The sequence below is a fragment of the Antedon mediterranea genome, chromosome 1, assembly GCF_964355755.1.
Source record: "Antedon mediterranea chromosome 1, ecAntMedi1.1, whole genome shotgun sequence".
In the NCBI taxonomy this organism is placed as follows: Eukaryota; Metazoa; Echinodermata; class Crinoidea; order Comatulida; family Antedonidae; genus Antedon; species Antedon mediterranea.
The window spans coordinates 22859485-22885872 of NC_092670.1; the positions used below are offsets into that span (position 1 = coordinate 22859485).

At 33.1% G+C, this 26388-nt stretch overlaps 1 protein-coding gene across 1 annotated transcript; it reads left to right on the forward strand.

The window, feature by feature from the left end:
- Positions 1 to 129: 129 nt before the first annotated feature.
- Positions 130 to 26180, forward strand: LOC140043102 (ras-associating and dilute domain-containing protein-like). Its single transcript, XM_072087742.1, has 13 exons — positions 130 to 448; positions 1291 to 1471; positions 9373 to 11220; positions 14478 to 14577; positions 14669 to 14918; positions 16408 to 16648; positions 17143 to 17312; positions 18816 to 18966; positions 22817 to 22969; positions 23341 to 24108; positions 24371 to 24483; positions 24622 to 24761; positions 24899 to 26180. Exons 1-13 carry the CDS (start codon positions 176 to 178, stop codon positions 24996 to 24998), a joined length of 4488 nt encoding a protein of 1495 aa, XP_071943843.1. The 5' UTR covers positions 130 to 175; the 3' UTR covers positions 24999 to 26180.
- Positions 26181 to 26388: the final 208 nt, after the last annotated feature.

A 26388-nucleotide genomic window follows, 5' to 3' on the forward strand; every position in this document is an offset into this window, starting at 1 on the left:
CATTTAACCGTGACCGTGACAATAATTGTTTATTTAGCACGCGCTTAGAGTGTCTTTCTCTTCACGCACGAGTGGGCACGTCAGACAAGACAGTTTTTCCATTGATAGAGTAGACACAGCCGAAACTCATTTGTTTTCTATCAGAATGATCTGAAATTCTTTTTAACAATTCACGATGAGCAGTGAAGAAATAGTAAAAGATTTTATCGAGAACGGAGGCGATGTTCATAATTTAGAAGGTTTGTTTGAAAGCAAACGGGGCACCATGAACGTTCTGAGGGACCCACGGGTACTCTCTCACCTGAGATCGCTACACCAGCAAGGTAGTGACAGTGAGTCTGTGTCAGGTGCTCAGCCTGGCTTAGATGAAAGTGTTGAGAGTTTGAGTGACAAAATAAATATCTACAACAAACGACATAGCGTTGGGACATTTACTATAATTCAAAAGGTAAGGCAGTATTTAATGACATTTTAAAACCATATATATATTTGTAAGTTAGTTAGCGCTTAAATTAAAGTTTTTCAAATTATTTGTGTGTGAAATAGACTAGCATAAAAAAACAATATAAAGTTTGGTAGAGTTTGGCCTACTGCATAATTCACTTATTAAATCAATAATGGTATCAATAACAGAAATGTGGGAATCACCATCATGATTCACAAACTAAAATCAATAATAGTTAATTGACCCCTATTGAAATATCAGATTATTTTGCATACAATAAACATGTTGTGCATCAACACAATTCTAATTTATGATTTTGTATGCTCATCTGTGCATATGCTTTAAAAATATCAGTATTATATAGTCTATTACATACCTTGCTTACTTGGATAAACAAACAATAGCATCTCTCTCCGAAGAGAGAAATACAATTACGAAAAGAAGAACGTTTTCATAAATCTACTGTATATAAGAGACAATAAAAGCTTGTTAAACTTAAAACTGTAGACGTTAAAACATACGGTATGTATCAAAATTTATAACATAAGCTTTATTTATTACACACACAAATAACTTAATTACAGTAGATTTTTTTACAGTAAGGCCATGTTATTAATGAATAAAATAAACTTTGTTTGCCCCTCCAAAAAATGACAAAATATATATATATACAGTATATATAGCTTATACAAATATTTTGTGTCTATTTTACCAAAAACCTATTAACTTCTAGACAATGGGCTTGCTGCTTTCGGTTAACTATTTTTCCTTTAGATTACGGTTTTATCGGGTAAACTATTATGTGACATTTAAATGGCCTATTCAACAAAACAATTTAATTTTAGGGGTTAGGATATGAAGGACCAATCCATGTTTCACTAGAAGATCAACGACACAAAGTGACAAAAGTGTTACAAGTGACAAACCAAGTGACAGTCGAACAACTACTACCGATCCTCACTCAGAAATTTAACATCTCAAAAAACGACAAACGTCCACAAGTTCTCTATATGATCCAAGAATCAGGTAAGGACTTACTATTTCTTAATTTAATTTACTTGGTATACATACCAGGCATAGCCAAAAGGAAATGTGTGCTCAAGGGCATACTTTCCCCTGTTTTAGTGAGTTATTTAATAAATTAGAGAAAGAAGAATAGAAGTGTCGGCTTTTTAAAATATGTGTCAGTGGCAGATTAAAGGGTATGGACGAAGCCCCTTATGGTGAAGAAATGTGTACAAAATACTACTGGGCCAATGGCAAACCCCCAGATCCTGTTTGTTTTTTAGTGTTTTCACAAAAAACTGAACTCCTCAGAATATGCATATAATTAATTTATAGTGACTCCTTAGCTACTGTCCAATTCTTAACAAAACACTTTTTTTGTATAGTACTTGAATAATGTTGTTTGCTAAGCAAATACAATCTCAGTGGTAAGATGTTGACTCAAAGTCAACTTAGAATTCTATACCAGTTACTGTTCACAACACCTGAAATGAACATGTATTGTGACAATTGACTGAATGTTTTATAAGTCAATGGTTACCATGCAACGGTCAGATGGAAAACTAAGTTTTAAAATTGGCTTTAAACAGAACAAATTAATAAATGGTTGGATTCTTGAAACTTAAGTCAGTACATAAGAATAGGTTTCTAAATAGGCTGACAATCAACTACTGTATAGTGTTAGAAGGTCCCAAATGGACAGTTACACTGTAGGTACAGTTAGCTAAATATACAGTTTAGTAGTTATGTGGTTTTCCCCATAGGAATTATGTTAATAAAGATGTATTAAAATGGGTTATGATACAAGGAAACAACATCAAAAGTAATTAATATTTATCTTAGATGTATTACCATGTTATCATGCCACACTACATCCATGCATTAGGTAAGTTTGTACGTTCCTACTGTAGCATAAGTACTGTTACCTTTATAAATAACTAGTAGTACTAAATAACACAGTGCATGTGTTTTAGGGAGTGAAAAGATGTAGATTTGGGAGGGGTGAGCTAGTGACTCCACCCTATCCCCTGAGATAAAGGACTCCCTCTAGGATAAATGACTCCTGAAGGATAAAGATCCCCCCCCCCCCCACTGGGATAAAGGACTTGTATCCTAGGATAAAGGACCGCCCCTACTAGTTTTAAGTATTTGGGGGTGGTTTTTGATGAATATCTGACCTGGGGGGAACACATAAATTACATTATAAAGAAACTAAATTCACGCATGTACTGCCTACGTAAACTACGCTCATTTAATGTCGATAGCCACATCCTTCGTATGTTTTATTTGTCAGTTATTAGTTCTGTTTGGGGATATTGTCTGGTGGGGTGGGTTGGGAATGTTGGTAGGGGAGATAGGGATAGAATAGACATGTTGGTGAGGAGGGCAGGGAGGATGGTTGGATATGAATTACCTGTGGTGGACTCGGTCTATCATGAACGGTTGCGCAATATGTTTAGTGTGATATGGAATGATGTTAGTCCTCCCCTTAACTCGGACATTGCCGACTGCCTTATGGAACGTAGTGGTAGACTGAGGCCGCCACGCGGATCCACTGAACGCCATCGTCTCTCCTTCCTCCCAAGAGGCATACGAGACTATTATGAAAGATTTCAAAGATAGGGGAATTTATTACAAATACACTATTTTTGTTATTATTATTATCACACTTATGTTTTATGCCTATCATTTCTCTTTTCTTTACGGCATTGTAATAAGACAGCAACACAATTTCCCAAGTTGGGATGAATAAAGTTTCCTTGTATCCTTGTATCCTTGTATCCTTGTAGGATAAATGACCGCCCTTCTAGGATAAAGGAATCCCCCTCCTCCATCATTCAGTCCTTTATCCACATTCCTAGGATGAGGAAGTAATTATTATATTAACATTTTTTTTTAATACAACTTAGAAACCAGTATCTTTGTATTGCATCATACTGTAATTGCTTTAATTAGGTTTTACTTTCTTTATAATTCTCATTTACATTGTAATATGAGTGGTTATAATTTGACCTATGAACTCTTTGTTTCAGATTAGTTTAGTTTATAAAATCCTTTTACAAAATCAAAAAAATGTCTTTCTTTCTTTGGCAAAATGAAAATTAAATAATTAAAAAAAATTAACAAAAAAACTCATAATTTATTGTCATGCTTCCCTCAATTGAAAGTCGTGTATAATTGCAATAAAAAGCCACCTGCATACAAATGAACACCTGCCTTCATTGTGTCTTTGGCATTGATGGACAATTTAATGAACAGGTTTAATTTCCCCGGAAACGTTGAGGAAACTCTACGCTGAAAACGCTTCTAATCTTTCGTAATTGTTTTTTTTTCTGTGTGGCCTTTTGCAAATTCATTTGATGATTGTGCTTTACAATGTTTAATCACTTTTTCCTGTAGAAATTTTATAAATTATTGTTATAATGGTTTTTTAAAGCTTTGCATTAACTGTCTCTGTGGTCTTTAAGTGTGGTACTTGCCCTGTTAATGAGAGGTTACAGGTTCACATTCTGTGATTAATAAGGATCGTAGGCTACTAATAGTCGGGGTACATGTCTAGATCCATAGATACAAAGATGACAAATTAGACATATATATATATATATGTAACACTATAGCAAAAACCCCACTGAAAATCCCAACCAAATTCTATTCCCTCCTTTCCAAGACATTCCAAAGCAATCCCCAATCCCCAATCCCAATCCCCATCATCCTTTTTTTTATAATATCTCTATGGTTTTAATATTTATCATGTTAAACAAAATGACTTGATGAAATCAATGCATTCACAGAGTACCCCACAGGTTTCAGAGTATTATTCTCTACTACACAATATGTTTGTTTATTTAACGGTAACACAAATAATTCTTGACCTTGATATTTGGGTGATGTCTGTTCCCATTCACGTCCTTTATACACCCTCTTTTGTACCCATTCAGTAACTACAGCTGCTTCAAGCAGATTTTGATTTTAAATATTAAAAGTATGTTCCGTCCCATTAAACAATTCCTTTTGAAATTTCAAGCTCAATTAGAACTCAATTAAGCGTCGATCAAGATTAGAAATACTCCCTCAAATTATGTAGATAGTCTACCCGCAGTGTTCCAATAATGCTACCGTGTATTATGTTACTGTATCAAATAAAGCGGTGCTGATTTATATATATATATATAGTTGTTTAATATCTAACGAGTGCTTTGAAAATTGTTAAATGATAGTGCACCAGATTTATGAACATTAACATTACAGCATAAAAAATGAGAATGAAGTAGTGTTTTACAGTAGAACCACTATTAGGGAACAAAGTGTGTCCTCAATAGAGGTGTCCACTGAATATATATTACCTTTAGTTTCATGTGAGACAGTCCCCTTAAAATGAATATAGATGTCCCAAAGGAAGGGTGCACAGCTACTGTATAGTAGGTTTGCTTACTTATTAATTAATTTATTTATAATTTATAAAATTGAAATGGCAATAATATTGTTTAAACAAATCTATACAGTAAATTTTTAGTATTTGTTGGTATCGTTATATTTATTATAATTGTTGTTATGTATAATATATACAACCAATACATATAACTATTTTTTAGTTTTACAGTATTTAAATCAGAATATAATTTTAACCTAAATACAATGTACCTTTATATGGAATTGATGTTGGTGTTTTAATGAATTGTATTTTTGTAAATTTTAATTTGATCAAATTTGTAATTGTGAATCTTTTGCTTGTTTTTACTATACTATATTTCTGAAAACAATTTTTCCATGTACAACTTTTTATATATGGAACAAATAAATATTTGATTTATATACAAATTTTAATTTTCATAGTATTTTACCAAAATCAGTAAAAAGGAATGTAATATCATATCTTTTTGGCAACACAGATGTTTTTGTTTGTTTTCATATTCAATTCTACTGATATTCATTTACAGTTCTAAGTTTCCCTAATTCTTTGTTGTTAATTTCTTTCATAATTCTTTCAAGCATATTGATTTAGCATAATACCTTTGACGTTCAGCTGACTAGGGGGTTGGACGTTCAGTTTTGCAGCGGATAAATAAAAGCGCTAAAGCTCCTATGAGGCATAAAGTTTCAACAAAGAAACTTATTGATAAGTACCAATAGACGACAAATATGTGTGGTTAAGTACCAATAGACGGCAAGTATGTTTGGTGATCTAATATTTAGAATTTTCTGGTGTTGTATCCTACATAAGTAACTGTAGCAACTTGTGTTATAATAGTGTTACGTTGTATTGAAGTAAGCTCATCAAGTACCTATCCCTTTGTGTACTTATTGAGGGCAGGTTTAATAAGTATTAAGCTGCTTAGCTGTTAAATGCTGTTAACAGACAGTTAGTTAGTGACAGATCTGTGAACGTTTCATAGGATGAGATTTAAATTGTGGTTTTTTATTAACTGTAATGGATATATGAGGTAAGTAACTTTCTTATTCATTCAAAAAAACGTCTGGAAACTCACTCGTACACAGAAGCATTCTAGATCATGCCATTATATAGCATTCAACTTTTCCTTACAAAATTTATCATAAAAATTGAAACTTAATTTTATGATGTACTTGTATTGTTTTGGTTTCAGATTTGTGTATTGTGTCATAATTAAAAAACAATAGAAATGCTTGTAGATAATTAACATAATTAAAAAAAAAAACAATAAAGAAATCATTAAGTATAGTTTTTATTAGACTTTGTTCTATATCACTATCGTAATTTTTCTACACTTTCGAGCACAAAGAGGTTGTTCTTGATGAACTTTTCTATGACTAAATGAATAAAGGTAATAAACTTAAGTAGTTAGCTACAGCACAGTTGCACAAAGATCTAATTTTACAATTGGTTTGCAGTGGCCCTTAATTGCTCGGCCACTCGATTCGACATAGAGCAACTTGTTGCTTTGTGACATGGCTAAGTAGACCAGTGAAGAGTGAAAATATGTATGTAATTTCACTCTTCCTTGTGTAGACATTGTTTAAATATCTAGCCACGTCTGGCCTGTTCTTTTATATTCACTAAACCCAGTCTAGAGTTAATTTTAAGGTCTCCTAGTAGATTCTCAGCATCATCCTTTGGATAGGATGTGAAGCCGTTGGTTCAATGTAGGCTACATAGTGCACGATTTGAAAAGAGTATGAGATCATCTCCTGGTGTGCTGATCTGGTAGGCGCTGCACTGCTGTCTTACGTGGGTCCGTGGACGGCCTAATCAAAATCTCAGTTTCCAGTTAAGCTTGAGAACCAAGGGATAAATACATTTAAACTAAGTTTTTGCTTTTTGTGTCCCTTGATATTATTGCATTGATTTTCTTAGGCCTACAACAACATTATTTCATGGCATTCCAACGTCTATACAACTATCATTGCATACAGATAACTTTGGCCTCTCCTCGCTGAAGGCACTCTAATCAAAATCAATTCCAATTGAATGCTAGGTTTTCAATTGTAAAGATTTAAAGACAATACTTGCATTGTTATTAAGCTTAAATATATTGGAGTGTTTGTGCTATTTAGATGTTAAGTACTGTACAAACACTAACATTGATTGGTATTGGCATTTCACTATTCTCAATACTGTTATCCTCTACTTAAAGAAAGATTTAGTCATGCTAGCGTTACCTTGCAAAGTACAACGAACATCACCCATTCTCATCTCGGTAGGAAGAGTATTAAATAGCTTTGTTTTTATAACCTAATAACATCAATAGTGTTATCTATGGCATTGGTTTTGTGTTTGTCTATCAAGAAGAAGGATGTATTGTTGCTCAATTAGACTGGTAAGTTTTTGTGTTTGTTGACTGTTGAAATAGATGGTGTAGTTAGATGAATCTTGTAAATTGTATGTGATTAATGTATCTGTACATATGCACTACCATGGTGTAGTCAATTAAACCACGTTGTCATCCTCTCGCTCTTTTAAACTTGCTATAGAGTAAGACTATTTCATATGAAAAGAACCCCTATTACTGTAAGTGGACACCTTAGATGGTTCCAACTAGAGACGCAACACAAAGACGTAACGCAATGTAGGGATTTGACCAATCACAAGCGATAAATTATTTGATATGCTGCTTGTCATTGGTCCTATTGAGACCAAGCTTGGGATTTGTGTTTGTGTTAAAAAATATATTTTCTTTTATTCTCAAGAAAGTTTTGTTAATAGGGGTATTTACTGTATGTATACGTTTTGTCTACTAGTCTCGGAGCCTTGTCCACACGAGTGTTTTGATTGTTGAATCAATAAAATATTTATTTAACAGAATATTTATAGAAGCTTGCAATTAAATGATTTAAATTGATTTGATTGGTTGACGATATTGGCAGCCACAATGAAGTTGTAGTTAGTCTACTGTACATTGCTTATGAACAGTTATTTTGCAAAGCAAACAAATGTTGCCAGGAGATCATGTTATAAAATCGTGTTTCTTGTAACACTTTTGATTTGAGTAATTACTACAATCTTTTTGGTCAACAATAATCAAGCTCAACGTGACTGAGTAAGGTTTATTCTACTCTTGCCCTCAAGTGATGATTAACAATGTTTCATAGCAACATTGAATGTAAATAAATGCGCAGTTAGTAAATACTTCTGCCAAAAAGGGTTTGAAACAATGAATTAAAATAGGTTTAGTAGCTAGGAGTTATTATTGTACAGTTTATGGTAAGATCAGAAAGCAGATAGTTTGAGACCTATAAGCCAGTACAGCATTAAAAGATATAAGTAGTATTTTAACACCCATCCACCTCCTTCCCCACTCCCCAAACCTCAGAATGAGTCTTGATTAGAATGCATCTCTTGTAGGAATAAGGTAGTTAAGCACGTGCAGATGCAGCGTTATAGATTAGGGTGGGCGGGGGCTAAATATTTCATAAATGATTAAACAATCCGTCAGGTTACAGAAAAATAAAAATAGTCATTATTTTTATTTAAAAAAAGATATGACTGTTAAATTTTAGTTAAGTGCTGCTTTCTTGTAGGGGCCTAACCCGGCCAATATATATATACCAATAATATTATGCGCTATACTTTGGAAAGTTATTACTGTATAAGTATACAGTAAAACCTTTCATTTGGGACAACTGTATTGAGAGGACACTTTCCCTAGTAAAGGGATGTAAGATTAACATGTCAATATAGCCAGCCCCTATTCAGCTGATTAAGGAGACACTTTGATAGGTCTCTGGAGGTGTCCCTTTAATAGGGATTCTTATGCATTTTAAATCACATTGTAGAAATCAACCCACCATCCAATCTGTTATTATATACGGTACAAAGGAAACTCGGAAAACAACAATTTTACAGCCTGTTATAATATGATATAAATAACACTACAAATATTTTATTGGATGTTGAAAACTAAGTTGGAGAAATGAAATTGTATGAATTTAATTAAATTTGATACATTTGTCAGTTTTTATTTTACTCTGGAGTATTGTGTAAACAATGGTGATAATTCAATTCAATCAATTCATCGACATTTTTATGAAGATGTACTTGTCTGTGCATCTAATCTACACTGAATGAAACAGTGTGTCAGTTTCTGAGTATTTCTTTACTGCAGTCTATTTTAGATTTAATAGAGAATGGTAAGGTGTAATTAGTAAGGGATATCAGACTAGCCTGTGAGAGGCATAGATTTGAGTCCTGTCTGTGCCATATTGCTTGTATCATAGGCAAGATAGATTATTGTCATTGTTTCGTCCTCGGATAGGATATAAAGCCATCAATTCCATATATTAATAATAAACTTTTTAAACTACTGTATTTTAAAAGAGTAAAGGATTGCCTCCTGATGTGCTGATCTTGGTCTTTGGAACATTCTTGTACTGAAGAGGCCATCAAGTATAAACAAGAAATAAATCAAATATTAATAATTAGATGTGTATTATTTTTTTTCTTATAGGTGAAATCCTTTTATCTAAAGAAGATAGACCTCTGGAAATTGTAGTGAATGCTGAGCATGACGTCCGGTTTCTCTTGAAAATGGATAACGTAAAAGAGAGTCCGTCAACCTACTCTTTTGATGATGGGGAGACATCACCAGCAACAAACCACAAACATTTATCAAAATTCTTTGGCGTTAGTAGCGATGAGCTAAACGCTGCCATCTCCCCAAGTCTTCCATCAAACATGTCCAAGTGGAAAGGAGTACCAGGATGGTTTAAGAAACATCATGGTGATGACTTAAGCTTAAGCAGTAACAGTAGCGGCAGTAGTGGTCAACATGGTAAACCAGTTGATGAGTACCATAATGGCGTCAAAGGATTGATGTTGAATCCACAAAGTCCTAAGTTCAGAAGAAAATCTGAAACTCTTGCAGAACCTATTAAGATTCGTTCAAAATCAAAGAAAGAGAAACACAAATTAAAGCAAAGACCAAAGTCGATAAGTGAGGTTTTAGAAAGAAAGTTAACACGCAAAAAGAAATTGACATTGGAAATCAGCGTTGACGTTGAGTTGTCATTTGACGAATGTACTCCAGGAATCATTAAAGTTTTTGGTGATGAGATCTCTTCTGGTGCAACTTATAAAAGTGTGTTAGCTTCTGAACAATCAACTGCTGAAGGAATCGTAAAAGAGGTGCTTGATCGGTATTCTTTATCAAAAGATCATTCCAACGAGTATGTATTATGTGATGTTGTTGGAAAGTTGGATACCAAAAGGGTCAAAGGTCAGAAAAAGATTCTCTTTGATGAAGGAGACTGGCACATGGAATACTTAAGAGTCATTGAAAATAACGATAAACCGCTTTTGTTACAGGGGTTTTGGAAACCATGTGAAGGTTGTTTTAGACGTTTTGAAATTCGCCGCCGTTCCAAATGTATCGCAACAGACCATGATTACGTTACAAGAGGATTAAATGAAAACGCCAAAAGATTTCAAATGCACAGAACGAAAGCATCCAGTGTAGACTTTGGGGAAAGGGGGAGACTTGGCACTCAAGCTGATGCAAATACAAATGTTAAAAATGAAAGAGAAGAAACAGAAAGTAGTGACGAACATAGTGAGATGTATCATTTACCAGTGCCACAAGAATTTCCATATTTGATATATATTAAAGGTTCTGGAGGTAGTGGAGATCTATTGTGCTATCCTCTTAATTTACCAGTTACAATAATTGGTAAAAGACTATCAAACCAGACAATCCACCAACAGCAAAACCGTGCAGATATTCTTCTTACAGCTTCAGATATCTTTATCAAACATTGCAGAATTATGACGCAATACTTGCATAATTTATCACTTGAACATTTTGATGAGACGCAAGTTGACGTTTATCTCGAGCCGTTCCCATCAGCCATAGTCCATGTAAATGGAAACATAGTTGAAGAAAAAACACAACTTAATTCTGGCGATCTTGTTGGAATTGGTTCTAGTTATCTGTTCATCTTTAAAAATCCTACCGACGAAAACGTGAACGAGATGTCATGGTTGAATGAGTCTCTTAACGCACACAAATTAGATTCTTCTTCAGGTGAGGCTTTCGTGAGGAACATACATCCAGATTTGGAACCTTTAGCGGATGAATACGAGGCAGATTCAGCTAGAATGAAGATCATCTATTCAAAGGGGGCTGAAGATGATTTGTTGCAGCATGTCTTGCCAATGGCTTGTGATGGAGAGTTCCCTCTGGTTCCAGCTTTTGTCTTTACTATGTGCATTGAGCACACAGCCTACCATCATGAACATGATGACACAAAGGCTCTCTTGTGTAAGATTGCTAATCTAATGCAGAATGAGGCGTGGGTAAGTTGGAAAGATTAGATTCAGTAGCAGTGTCTTCAATTGTTTTTAACATTTAATATATTGTTGTGTATAAACCCTGATTTCGTGCCTAGCTTACTTGGATAAACTGACATTAGCCTATTTCTCTTAGAAAAGAGCACTAAAACTTGAATACATCCCTTTTAAACAATATAACATTCTATGAACAACAACAATGAGAACAACCCATTTCTGGTTTGTGTATTAGGTGATACTGTATGTATAACTAATTCTTTTATTATGTTATATGACATAATACAATCAAGTGAATTGAATGTTGCTGACGCATCTCGTTGTGAGTGGGCCTTTAATCTTCAAATCTTAGCAGTTCATCTTTACCTCTCCAAACAATGATTCATTGCTATGAGCCTTTCTGATTAGCAATGTATATAAAACCAATATTCCATGTCTTTTGTTAATGATAACAAAGCTGTTAATATTATAAACATACAGTACATATAGGTTAGACTTATGACCTATAATACCGGCATCACATGTGATACATATGTGACAATGTATTCAAGAATTTGATATTGAAAAATGTCAGAAAGTTCTGAGAATTGGCTATTCTTTTAAATAGTCTTATACTACATATGCATGCGAATTTTCATACCAAAAGTCAAATATTTTATAATTAGGTTATGCATTATCATGCATATCAGCTATTTTTTCTGTCAGAATCTTTATTTATTTATTTATTTCTTTATATATTTATTTATTTATTTATTATTTCCTTAGCACTATTTTGTCCGTCAATTATCTTGATATCAGTTTCATCTAGCTAAGTTAATTTTTCAGAGTATATTTCTTATGGCCAGGAATCGATGTGGTTATGTTTTCGAAATTACGATTTAACGAAATCACGTTTGTAACCATATCTTCACAAGCATGAATCACAATTAAACAAAATTTTGTACTCATAAATTTCAGGTAATATTTCATCATATGGCAATATATTTACATGCGTAGCGCATATAACACATCGTACGTACGCTTTTTCAAAATTGTCACAATTTATTTTCGATGAAATTAGAGTACGTTTCAGGCAATTTTAAGCGTTTAAAAAATTGCTATAAGTGCGCAGATTTTTTAATGTTAAACGTAATGCGCACTCTTTTTGTCCGATTTCTGTTGTACAACCTTTCTTTAATAATTTCATATTTTATTCATTTTTCAACGCGAAATTGCGTTATACGAGCATGTCAAAAGTGACAGGCTATGCACGTGTAACCAGATGAAATTTTTTGAGAATCTACGCACGTGTAAGTTAACAAAATGGTGAAAATATGCTAAATTTTAAAATTAATATAGATCGTCAGAATTCTGGGGAACACCTATTTTTTATTTCATTTTCTTGAAGTGTATGTATCATATGTATGATTTATTATCAAATTAAGAGAACAAAAGTTGATTAAGTCATCATTAATTGCATTTTAAATTTAAAAAAATTAATTCCAACAATCAAACAAATTATGACATTTTCTTAGGCCAAAATAACAAACTTAACATTAACTTCCTTCCTTAAAATGTTATTAAAGTTAAAAGTATATAGTTTGACAGTGCATCATTTTTTTCAATTTTTAAAGATGTCGTCATAGTAAAAAATTTTAATTCATTACATTGCGGTATGTAATAATCTATCTGCACCATAGTAAATACACAGAGGAATCTTTCCATAACTTTTAGTTAGTCAGTTGTGTATGGCTCGTTGGTCTGTGCTCGTGTCTATGGCATTCAAGGTACCAAGATCGAGTCTCACCTTGGGAAATGAAACAAAATAAGATTTTTTTATTATTCGTATTGTTTGTTCAATTTTATTTCTTAGTGTATAGATTATACACATGATTTTTAATGAAATCTAGATAAAAAGTAACTTATGTCTTTATTATTATGTAACAAATGTGGTTTATGACATTATACGCAGAGGAATCTTTAATCGTATTGTGATACCGGTTATTGTATTTGCGTTAGCAAGATCCTTTCACCTATTATAAATAATTAAAGATTCTGAGAAAATTAATCAATCAATATATCTTTTAAAAATCATTTAAATTTGTTTAAATTAATGCATATAACCTATAATTTGTCATAGTGATGAATTAAATCTAGTTGTTATATATTATTCTAAAGGAAGTAGAATATTAATTTGAAATATGTTTTCAGAATGGATATCTTATTAATATGCTTTCATAATATAAAAACTAGCACATTCAATATGTTTTCAGTTTCAATTGCGTGACATTTTAAATTTAAAGAGAAAAACAGGAAATATTGAGCACGTACATTAATATACAGTACACATTTTTAATTTGTTTTCATTGGAAATTTTCGTAACTAAAGTCTGTGATATACAAAATAAAGAAAACAGTAGCCAATAGTAGTTGATGTTGTGTAAGCCTTCACATTCATATATGCTCATGTTTAAGTACCATGTCTCCGCATCTAAATATAACCATTGTTCTTTGTGTCGTTGTACACCCCCGTTTCCATATATATAGGCCCAACAACCTGCAGACCAATATGCAAATCATCTCGGTATGCAACGCGCAGACACAAGTATTTACATGACTACGTAAACACTACACAGTCTACGTAATTTTTCTACCCCATTTTTCTACCCCACAGAGTTTATGAATAAGTGTTGACTTCTTAATAGTTGATTCAGCTGATTTACAAAGTTTATTGACATTTATTTTAAATGTAGATACTTAACCACTACTAAAGGAGCCCTGTTTAATTAACCTTTAAAATTATTTGAAATCTGCTTCCCTAACAACTAAACGTCTGGTCATCAGCGTGCATAATTGGGTCATTAACAGAAGCCTAATAACTGATTTCTCTTTTGTGCATTGACTATTTGATAACGATTTGTTTATCTTGAGGTTATGCGAGTTTTATCTTCACCTGCTCTGTAGGCCTATTCTTTATTTTTTATTTTTATAACCATTTGTGCATTGAACTCAATGAGGATAATATTTAACAATACAGAAGAACCCCTATGAAGGGGATATCTTCAGGACCCAATGTACCTTGAAATGTGGTTAATTTTAAGCTACAACCACTTAATTGTATCACAGAAAAGTGTTCCCTTAATGGGGGTGTCACCTGATTATAGATGTCCCCAGAATAGAGGAGTTCTACTGCATATACAATTACACAGATCATTTTAAGTTAGTAAACTTATTTTAAAGGAATTGAGATCTGAAAGTTTACTACCGTGAAATGAAAGATTAATATTTTCAGTGTTAACTTTAGGAATATCAAATTGCTATCAATTAAAAACAAATCAATTGCATTCATTTCAGTTAAAAACAAAGACGTTAGCAAGTTCACAATCGGAGAAGTAAGTATTAAATTATTTAAAGCTTTCGCCTAAAAAATAACAAAATAATCCGTACAATGGAGTAATTTGAGTTAAAAAAAACCTTTTTCAGGCCGGGAGATGTAAGCGAAATATTATCAGCACTAATGCCTGAACTTCAACCTATTATCATTTGGATGTCAAACTCTTTGGAGCTGTTAAACCATCTACAGAAACACATTCATGAGTACATTGTTATCAATGAAGAAGCCTCGCCTCTGTCGTCATCAGATTCTATCTGTAATGTTGATGAAGAAGTGCTGTCCGTTCTTGAAGAGATAGTAATGTATACATTCCAACAGACTGTTTACTATCTAACAAAGGTAAAGAGGATTTCATTTCATTTATCGTAATCCATTACAATTTCAACGATAATATACACAAAACTAATGCAGAAGTTATCATTTTGGTCGTTAAATTATTACTACAAAAATACTATCTTATAAATACTAAATATAAACATTTGATAACATGTATGGTTGTACATTTTGAGATACAATGACATATAAGGACACTTTATAGGATTCAAACCTACAACCTCCAGATCTGTAGTCTAAAAAAAAAGTTAAAGACAAAATAACTTGACACTGCTTCATATTTATTACTAATAGGGTTAATGATTGAAAAAAATCTAATTTATTAATCTATAACTTTGGCTGCTCATCATAGTGTACTCGGTTCAAATCCTGACCTGACTCACTAGCTGAATGTTTCATGTGAGCAATGATGCCAGTAAAACTTTATAATTATCATGTAAGACTTTTGCTGAACACACCATTGGATAACTCTTACCCCAATAACCCAATAAAATAGTGCATGGCATAACAACATGGACTATTTAAAGCACATAAATGTCTTAATAAAATCAATGGATAGCAAGAACTTAATGTAAAGCCTCACCTTTCTATACTAATGTTTGCCCTTATAATAATAGGCAAAGTTTCCTAGAAGCAGTAGAAATATTTATTCTACCCAGTGCTGAAAGTTGGTATTAATTTATAGTAGGCATAGAAAAGTGGTTCAAATCTTAGTTAATATTTGGCTCCTCCGACTCTCAGGCTAGCCTTTTGGAGGTTGCCACCTTCTTTTGCTTTTAATTTTTATAATCCAGAAATATATCGAAATAGAAATATTGACATTCTTTTAATGATTCTCGGTTGACAGTAATGATTTGTACGTTACATTTTCTTGTCATTTGTTCTTTTTTTAAACCTTATTATTACGTTTCATTGTTGTTATTGATTATGTTTTTATCTTTTCTGCAATTGAAGGAAATAACTGTTTATTTTGATTGAAACATGTAGAAAGCAAATTCTAAAGAAAAAAGTTTCGAAATTCCAATTTTGCAGCCTTGCTGGCATGGTTGTGAAAGGTTTAGTTTAAATAGTTTAGTGCAGTCTTAAAGTATATAGGCCTTGATTAAAACCCTTCCTTTGGGACACCTCTAAAAAAGGGGCAATTTTTTTTCAAACGTAAAGAACTCAACCAATTCAGAAGATATTCTTGTGCAAGAGACACCCCCATAATGGGACATTTTGTTGAATAATGTTAAAGTGTAAAGTATATAGGCCTAGAGTAAAACCCTTCCTTTGGGACACCTCTATAAAGGGGACAATTTTTCTGTAAAATCAATACCCATTCAGAGGATATCCCCTATTAACGGGACACTTTGTTGAATACCAAAAGTGTCCACTAGGGGTTCTTTAATTTAAGCTACAACCACTTTAATTTTAAAATTGCTTTTTCATATTTCTAAAATATGTTATTCTATTGGTTTATAAGTTTTCTATTAAATTGTTGTATCTATCTTAGACACTGTACATCAGTTTACCATTAATACTGGACTCCAGTCCGTTTCTTAATGATGACAGCGGGGATGATGAAAACAAGAAAGAGGAGAAAGCCCTTGGTATCAACAGTATACTTGGCATCTTTCAGGCAACCTTTGACCTTTTCAACAGCTTAAACGTAAACAATAACATACTGAAGCAGTTGTTTGCGTACTTGCTGTTCTTCACGAATGCTTCGCTGTTTAACATGTTGATGGAACGAGGTTTGTTATAACATTTTGTTTTGCCAAAGAAACAATATTACATGTACAGTAGTCTAATACCCTGCAAAATGAAACTTGTAATAGGTTTGAATAATGTGAATACAATTTTGTGTTCTTACTGTGCGCTCGTGTATTGCCCTGGTATTAAACTGGCCAGTTGTAGTAATCATATAGCCCACAACTACGCTTTCCTTCTGAAATTTGGCAATATTCTGCCATAAAAACCACTTTTTTTCAGTAGTTAGGTAGTTATATTTACACAATTTGTGTACAAAAGAATAGAGATTTTACTGTGTAATTTGGACTATCTCCCCACTGATAAAAAAGTGCTTATTTTCAACAAGCTTGTGTAACACAAATAAAATCCCAAAAATTATGAAACATAGGGGATTCGATGATTATTGGAATGTATGATCAATATAAATTTAACTAACTTGGATGCAATTTTAGCATAGTCTTGATTTTAACTAAATCAATTTATAATCATTTTCCAGGGCCTAGCCGTAAGAGCTTCAAGTGGTCAAAAGGCGTTCAGATGCGTGGTAACTTGGATCACATTGAAGGCTGGATACAAGACCATGGTATGCAGGACATTGCACACTTTCTTGGCCTAATATCAACTACTGCTGATCTTCTGGCAACTCCTAAGCTACAACTAATGCAGGTAAACCTTGATCTTCTAGCAACCCCTAAGCTACAACCATGGAGGAAAAAATAAATTTATTTTTTCCTCCATATGCTACAACTAATGTAGGTAAACCTTGATCTTCTGGCAACCCCTAAGCTACACCTATTGCAGGTAAACCTTGATCTTCTGGCAACCCCTAAGCTACAACTAATGCAGGTAAACCTTGATCTTCTGGCAACCCCTAAGCTACAACTAATGCAGGTAAACCTTGATCTTCTGGCAATCCATAAGCTACACCTAATGCAGGTAAACCTTGATCTTCTGGCAACCCCTAAGCTACAACTAATGCAGGTAAATCTTGATCTTCTGGCAACCCCTAAGCTACACCTAATGCAGGTAAACCTTGATCTTCTGGCAACCCCTAAGCTACAACTAATGCAGGTAAACCTTGATCTTCTGCCAACCCCTAAGCTACACCTAATGCAGGTAAACCTTGATCTTCTGCCAACCCCTAAGCTACAACTAATGCAGGTAAACCTTGATCTTCTGCCAACCCCTAAGCTACAACTAATGCAGGTAAACCTTGATCTTCTGGCAATCCCTAAGCTACACCTAATGCAGGTAAACCTTGATTTTCTGGCAATCCCTAAGCTACACCTAATGCAGGTAAACCTTGATCTTCTGGCAACCCCTAAGCTACAACTAATGCAGGTAACCCTTGATCTTCTGGCAACCCCTAAGCTACACCTAATGCAGGTAAACCTTGATCTTCTGGCAATCCCTAAGCTACAACTAATGCAGGTAAACCTTGATCTTCTGGCAATCCCATAAGCTACAACTAATGCAGGTAAACCTTGATCTTCTGGCAACCCCTAAGCTACAACTAATGCAGGTAAACCTTGATCTTCTGGCAATCCCTAAGCTACACCTAATGCAGGTAAACCTTGATCTTCTGGCAACCCCTAAGCTACAACTAATGCAGGTAAACCTTGATCTTTTGGCAACCCCTAAGCTACAACTAATGCAGTAAACCATTGATAAACCTGTTTAGACAGGTTCCATCAATAGCATATAAATAGTTGTTTGTAATCAATATACAGTAAAACTCTTATTAGAGGGACAAGTTTGGAACCTAATAAAGTGTCCCCACAATAAGCGTTGACTGTAGTGTTTAAATAATACTGTATATTTCCTCTTGTTCAATTCATGGTAAAGTGTCCCATTAATGGTGGTGGTACTATCTTCTGAATAGAGCTGTCCTAAAAGAGTGGTTCTACTGTTAAGCTCTGTCTACACTATCAAACTAGTTTGACAAAAAAAGTGTGATGTGCCCAAATATGGTAGTAATATGACATCATCACGTCCATATATGGGCACATCACACTTTTTTTGTCAAACTAGTTTGATAGTGTAGACAGAGCTTAATAAATGATAATAATAATGTGGTTATTGCACATCTTTTTTTTATTTAATTATTTAGTTACAATTTCTATGTGGAGAACTTACTGTACACACTTAATATATATTATATTTTGTTAGGCAACGTGGAGTTCTTTACGACGTGACTTCCCTCGTTTGAACACAGCCCAGATGCAACATATCCTGAGTGAATATCAACTTGGTTCAAGTAAGACCAGCCCTAAGGGTTGGTACCCTCCACCAGAACAGGTTGAAGATGCTCTTAAAACAGGTACAGTATTAGTATACTCCTTAAATAATGATATATTATATTAATAGTTATTGTATTCAGCTCACAGTTCTATACTGCAGTAGGTTGTGGAGTAGCATTTGGCAAGTTGAGGTTAAAATGTGATCTTTTATTTTTTAACACAATTTGTAGCTCCACAAATGTTAAGCTCTGTATACTGTACACTATCAAACTAGTAGTGATATACCAAAAATATGGTAGTGCATAGAGTAAACTCCATGGGTAGTGATATGACATCATCATATCCATACTGTATATGGGCACATCACAGTGTTTGATAGTGTTGACAAGAGCTTTTGTTCTTTTCTACCATCAAAATTTTTAAACTTTACCCCATACTTTTTTCAACTGAGCATGAAAAGATACTAAATATTATTAGGACTCAAACATATGTTACTACTTGTTGCATGACTAAATCACAAACTCCGTTGATTGTTAATCATTGTAAATTAATTTTGAAAATTGAAGGTCTGACGTTGTAGCCCTTTATAACTGTGAAAATAAACATCATCAGTTGGTAAACAAGTCAATTTTAATTAAATTTCTAATAATAATTTGGCAGGCAAACATTTATTGCTTCTAAATTAACATCATTTTAATTGGGTTCATTGACTTAATTAAGTAGAAGACAACATGTTGCACAAAATCACTCCAATTCAAGGAAATTTAATATAGATAGAGTTGGATAGCCGAGTGGTTAGGACACTTGACTGTCGTACAGATAGACCCGGGTTCAATGCCCGACAACTCCCAGTTCACTCAGCTGTAAAATGAGTACCTGGTTGAAAATACTAGGGAGAAAAAAGGCGGCGTGGAAAGGAACTGGCCACCCTACCACATAATGCCGAGGCTTAGTACAATGAGCTCCTAACAGCTCATTTCCCTACGTTCAGAGAACACGGGACTCATCTTTACCTTACTATAATAATAAAACAGTTGTCATGATGATATATTATGATATAAAGTTTGATAGTGTAAACAGAGCTTGATAAATGATAATTTACAATTTATAAGTTAAGAATTGTATACACTAAAGCCTAATATATATGTATTTCAAGGAAAAACAGTTAATATTGGCAAAATAAATGTTTCTTAGATAGTCAGTGTGATTTCATTTTAAAAAGAGACTTTAAAGAAACTCTTTTATTATGGCAGAAATGAAAATAGGAACTTCTGATATCTATTAATTATTAAATTTGAAGACAGCTCTCCTGGATGCGCCCCTGGTTGTTATAGCGTAAATAATTGGACATTGATTATTGCCATTGCAAACATTTACAACTGCGAAAATAGAACACTCAATTTTAATTCACTTGCTAACAGTATTTGGACATGCAAACATTTATAGCTGCTAAATTAACATCATCCTGCTGCTAAATGATTTAATAAAGTTCATTAAATTGTTTAAGTAGAAGCCAAACTGGCTCTAATCAAAGTTACTGAGGTTTTACCGCAAGACGCCATATAAGCCTGAATTATTCAGATTTTAACGATATCTTGCATGATAGATGTTGTTATAGCCTAAATAATTTAACGTTATTTATTGACTTAATTTAATGTCATTACCAAACTAGTTTCTACTATTCATTCAGCTGTCAATATAACATATTTTTTGTCACAAACAATTTTTCATTCCAATTTCTATTCTGTTGAGGCTCAGCCAAATGCTATTATAACCTAATTATTTTCTCTTAATTTAAAGTTATTTTATTGACATCCAAAAACCTGTTTCTAATATTTAGACTTTGGTTATCACCTGTCTATTAGGTTAGGCCTACATATCGTAAGCGCTACTATACATTATCAACTTTTGTTTCCATATGAAATGTTGTTTTCCCAGTGATTTTGTGTCCGTCATACAAATCTTTTGTGTTCTCTGCAACACCTGCCTATAATAAGAAGCTTTTCATTCGTTAATTTCTGTTTTAATAATAAACTACAAATGTAAACAAAGGATTATTTCTTCTTATTGTTAGAGCGCCGGATATTTTTACTCACACACACATACGCCGGTTTATATTCATGTACTGAAACCAGGCCAGTTCAAAAATGTAATTTTACCATTGCGTTGATTATGCAAAGAAATCTATAATTTGTGAATTGTTTGAGTGACCTTTGATTATGGTAATACCTCAGTTAATTAAACTTTATCCATTACAAATCAACATTAAAATGATGATGAATCGTTGTGTACATATATTACATTTTTTTCAAGCCCAATTAATTTTTGTTAATGAATAGAAGTGTTGTTACTATGTACATTTCTAACAAATCGTTGGAACTATGAGTGATATTGAAGGAAATGACACTATTATATGGCAGTAGAATGTATAAAGAACACGTACTGTATCCAGAAGATGTGCTCAAGGCAATACAGTGATGTTACAATTGCTGTATTTGTGTTCAATAAAATATATTTCTCCATAGTAATATAACCTATAATAAAGTACCATAGGTAAATTGAATTATGAACTACTTTTTGATGTCTATTAATATTATATGTTTGCGCTCCTCCGTTGAAAAAAATCCTGGGTCTTCTGCCGTAAATATTTAGTTTATAAAAATATGTGATATCATATGTTTAGACTAAGATAAGATAAAACTTTATTTTCATGACCACAACAAGGATGCTAAATTACACACACTATACAGAAAACATAAGACTTAACAGTAATATATATCAATACAATATATAAGCACATTAGGCAATGAACATTAATTCGAAACCGCCCGGTGATATACTGAAATTTAATTAATTAATTTGAAACGATAAAGATGAGGAAATCTGTGAGAATGAGAATAAAGACTAAAATTAGAGAACGTACATGGTTGCAAGAGGGATAAAAAAATAAACTATCTTTTTTTTAACCATATTTAATGAGGGTGATCCATCCAGCAATTGCTGATCATTAGGAACCCTCGGAGGTTCACAAGACAAACATATACACAAGATGCTCTTCATAAACAATAAACAAAGTCTTATTACAATTCTTTGGGAGTGGAGTTGTAATTTTGTCTTTAGAAAAAATCCTGACAGGACTTCAACCCAGGACCCTTGGAGCGGTAGCCAAGCATCATAACCGTTTTAAATCACTTGTTAAGATTCATTTAAGTGAATTGTTACCGGTGATCTAGGGTGGTTGCAGTTAAAATAATTAAAAATGGTATAAAAGTTATAATTAATAATGAGAACATGCTTTGAAGTTTAGTTTTAGTTTAAGTTTAGTTTAAGTTGTTTTAAAATTATGTTTAAATATGCCGTAGGGCCACTCGGAAGAGCAGTTTTATTTTATTACTGAGAGGGCTACCCTACTGAAAGAAAACGAAATAAAAAAAAATAAAATAACCACCAGGCCACAACTCCACTCCATTGAAATGTTGAATTGCGATGGACAGACCAGGGAGTTGTAAAATATTTTACAACTCCCTGGACAGACTAAGATATTTCACATGAATATGATGATAATAAAATATCATGTGATTGAATAATTTTGAGACACATTGTATAATCAGTGACAAGAGGAAGAGAATGTCGCTTGTTGAATGCAACAAACAGAAAATTGCTGCCAAGGGCTACAATGTTCTGTAGGAAATGCCTGTGACATCTGCCACCTTGTCCATTCTTTCTGATGTAGTAGAACGCTGGTAATTTGTCATTGAACACTTTCATGTCTCCTTAAAAATAAATTGTCTAGTGCATTTATAGAATATGGATGTAATTTACTTATAGAAAATATGAACACGCAATTTATAAAATATATTATGTGCACAATATTCACTTAATGAGCTTGCAGAATCGTACATAATTAGTGTTTTTATTTTATAATTTCAGATGAAATTCTTGAAGGTTTCAATAATCATCCTCCATTGGTACTGCCCTCTAGTGGGTATGTTCTTGAGTTGAGAAAACAAGTAACAAACACAGCATTCTACAGTCAACTGCAAGCTTTAAGTAGTGCTTTCCCCTCCATCACCATAGAAACAGGTACTGGGTATATTCAGTGTTATTATAACCATGGGGAATGTTATTGCCCACTATGAATAGGAATTGTGCCAGGTGTGAGAACAAACCTAAAGTAGAAGACCTGATCAGACAATTTTCTTTAATCTCATTGGTTGTCATGGGCAGGACGTTAAATCAATTTTTACCATATACTGTATTTGAGTTATTGAATTCTATGGAATCTGGAAATTTTTATATTTATTGTAGTTTTTTATATAATTGAATTTTTATGATAAGTATTTTTGTACTGATTGTATTGTCGGGGTCCTCCATGATCAGCTTGAAACATGGTTCAAACAAATGCACATATGCAAGAAAAAAATCACTAATAAAAAATATTTATCTTTTGACAGGTAATCCAGAACTTGCAGCTCCATCCTCATCAACGACGGAAGAGAAAGAAACAAATGAAAAAATAAGAAACAGACAATCATCGTTATTGAAACGCCAAGAGAAAATGGATGCTAATGACTTGACGAATCGCTCGGTTGAAAGCGACCAATCAGATACCAACAATACTGAATTGGTTGAAAGTACAACCGTTAAACAGTCCCGTCAAAGTGATTCCTATCTTCCAGAAAATAGACCACTTCAAGTTGACAGTGTAGCAAACATTTCCCATTCAAGAAAAAAGCAAGATTTGCGAAATGGTAACGTACAAACAAATGGCAGTTTAGTAGCTGCACAAATGCGTAGAATGGAAGAGTCCGACAAGAGAACTCAAGTTCAGAAGATCCGGAATGAAAGCGCAGAAACTAAGAGACGTTTGAGTTATCGTAATGCAATGGGCCAAAAGGACAGTGAAGACGGCTTATCTGTAAACAGAGATAATGTAGTGAAGGATGATGGGAAAAGAAGTGGTGAGGATGGACTATCTACAACTACCAAGCAAAGTGTCGATTCTGCGGTACAGGACACCCCCAGAGTTGATGTGACACCACCAAATTGGGATAAATCAATTCCATTATTGGAAGGAAAATCTAGCGTGATTCCGCCTCCTCCAGGTTGGACGTCAAGCATGGAGAAAAAGAACATAAATGACCTGGCCAATAACAATAAGTTGGATGGTCAAGGATCATTCAAAGAATCATCTAAAAAGCCAACAATAGAAAGTTCATTAGGTATGGTAACATTTTTATGCTAGGTCAAAGTTCAAAAGTCGGCTTCCGCATCTTTACTGTTATTTTCAAAAGTTATATTTTTGTTGTGTAACTTTTCCCCACTGCTCCCCATATCTTAACGCCAATTTTTAATGAATGGGAAAACCTTTCAAGACTTCATATTGACAATTCAAACAACTATAATCTTCTATATTTCTGTTGTGCTTTTATTTACACAATTTCATGATTTTGTAGTCAATATAAATATTTCTTCTTTCTTTAGAACCTGAAACAAAAGAGAATTGCACTTCAACAGAGAGTGATCTTGATGACGTGTTTGTTGTGGATCTTGAAAAAGACTCTGGAGGAATTGGCCTAGGACTAATAGATGGCATGGTAGGGCTTTGTTAGTTTATACAATTTTATTATTATATTTTCTCTAAACATTGTATCATATCATGCCATAAATACTGCGCATTATTTGAATGACCAATGTTAGCTTGCAGTTAATTTTTAACTTAATTTTTTTTCCAGTTTACTGCGTTACGTGCACCTGGAATCTATGTAAGAACGCTGTTAGCAGATGGGCCAGCAGCTGAAGATGGTCGTCTTCGAATGGGAGATAGAATATTAGCTGTGAATGGAACTAGTTTGGTTGGAGCTGACTATCAAAAGTATAGTGCTATATTATAGTATACAAATAATGTTGTTAATGACCGTTATACAGTATTTGGAGCCAATTATTATTAATAATACAAGTTTTCAATGGCTAGAATATTACAGTAATATTCTATTGTTGTTTCTTTTACAGTGCAATGCAGTTAATCCGAAGTTCAGGTGTGAAAATGCGATTCCTGATTGCACGTTCTGACAAAAATGTCGCTATAAAGATTTCAAACTCTAGCTGCTGAATACCGTGTGATATAATCCCTCCCCCTAGAACACTAAATTGTGGAGCAGCAACTGAGGATGGGTCTATACCTGGGGAAACCTTGGTTCTGGAAAAAATAATTGTAAGCATTTCTTTTAAAAACTCATTTGACCTGGCTTGGGAAAACATAAATCCAGACCTAAGGTCAATACTGGGACTATACCCGATGATATGCCTGTTTGTGAAGTCAGACATAAAGTAGGGGGTAGGATTAGAAATGAAGTGGGATTATGACCGAGGATATACGGTTATTAATGATACCTAAATTCAGCATCTGCAACTCAAACTAAATAAAAACCAGGTATTATTTTAATATATAAAACTTATCAATTTTACAAAAAGAGTATTTTTAATTTTATAAATATACTGTATAATATCCAATGCTGAAGTTTAGGCTAAACATCTAATTTAAGCTAAATTCGGACACAAGATAAATTATATTGTTAATGCAATATAATCCTACCATGGGACTATACTCGATTATACACGGTACTACTAGTTATGTTTGTAAAACAGATTTTAAATTGTCTTTTATAAATGCATGTAAATATAATATAAATTCTATTAGCCATATTCACAAATCACACTAAAGTAAGATATTTTTATAATAACAATACGAATTTCACTTTAAAGTGGTGTTCACTTTGATAGAAAAAGTTTTAAATATTCAGATTGTTTTTTTACTTAGGATATATACATCCACAAGGGTGAATATTATGCCCAGTTGTACTGAGTACACTTTTGGTACATGAAATGAGTACAGTTTACAAAATACAATCATATTCATGACATTACAAATTGTAAATGAAAGCTTATAATAAGATAATACAGCAAATTTCTGAGTGCATTATAGTATTAAATGAAGGCTTAGTAAAAACGCTACTGAATAATATACAATTAATAATTATATCAATACAATCTACATACAGGCCATCGAATTTAAAGATTGTAATTATTTGTTTAAAATCAGATAAATGTAGTAAGTCACAAGCTTCCCGAAATAGCAGTTTTAATGGAAATGTTGAAAGCCATATTATTTGTCTTAATATATATTTATTTCTGGAGTTGTAAATAATACGTTTTATTTACTATTTAATGAAAATACTATTGCTAGTTTTTTTATTTGCAAAAATCTTTATACAAAAGAATTAAAACTAAATGTTTGCCGTTACTGTAAAATAGCTACTCATTTCCCTGACAACATTTAATAAAAATTACACATAAACAGTAAATATGTTTTATGACATAACTGGTTACTTTATCATAACTAACATGTGCAGAATCAAATATAATTTGTTCTGCGCATTTTACCTCAACATATTTTAATAAGTAGACATTTTGGCGATTTTTCAAAAAAGTCCCTGTACAGG

Excerpts from the sequence above, each read along its gene's own strand:
- LOC140043102 (XM_072087742.1), top strand. The coding sequence starts at position 176 with ATGAGCAGTGAAGAAATAGTAAAAGATTTTATCGAGAACGGAGGCGAT. Across the intron at positions 1,472-9,372 it reads CTATATGATCCAAGAATCAG|GTGAAATCCTTTTATCTAAA; the intron begins GTAAGGACTTAC and ends TTTTTCTTATAG. Across the intron at positions 14,578-14,668 it reads GCAAGTTCACAATCGGAGAA|GCCGGGAGATGTAAGCGAAA; the intron begins GTAAGTATTAAA and ends AACCTTTTTCAG.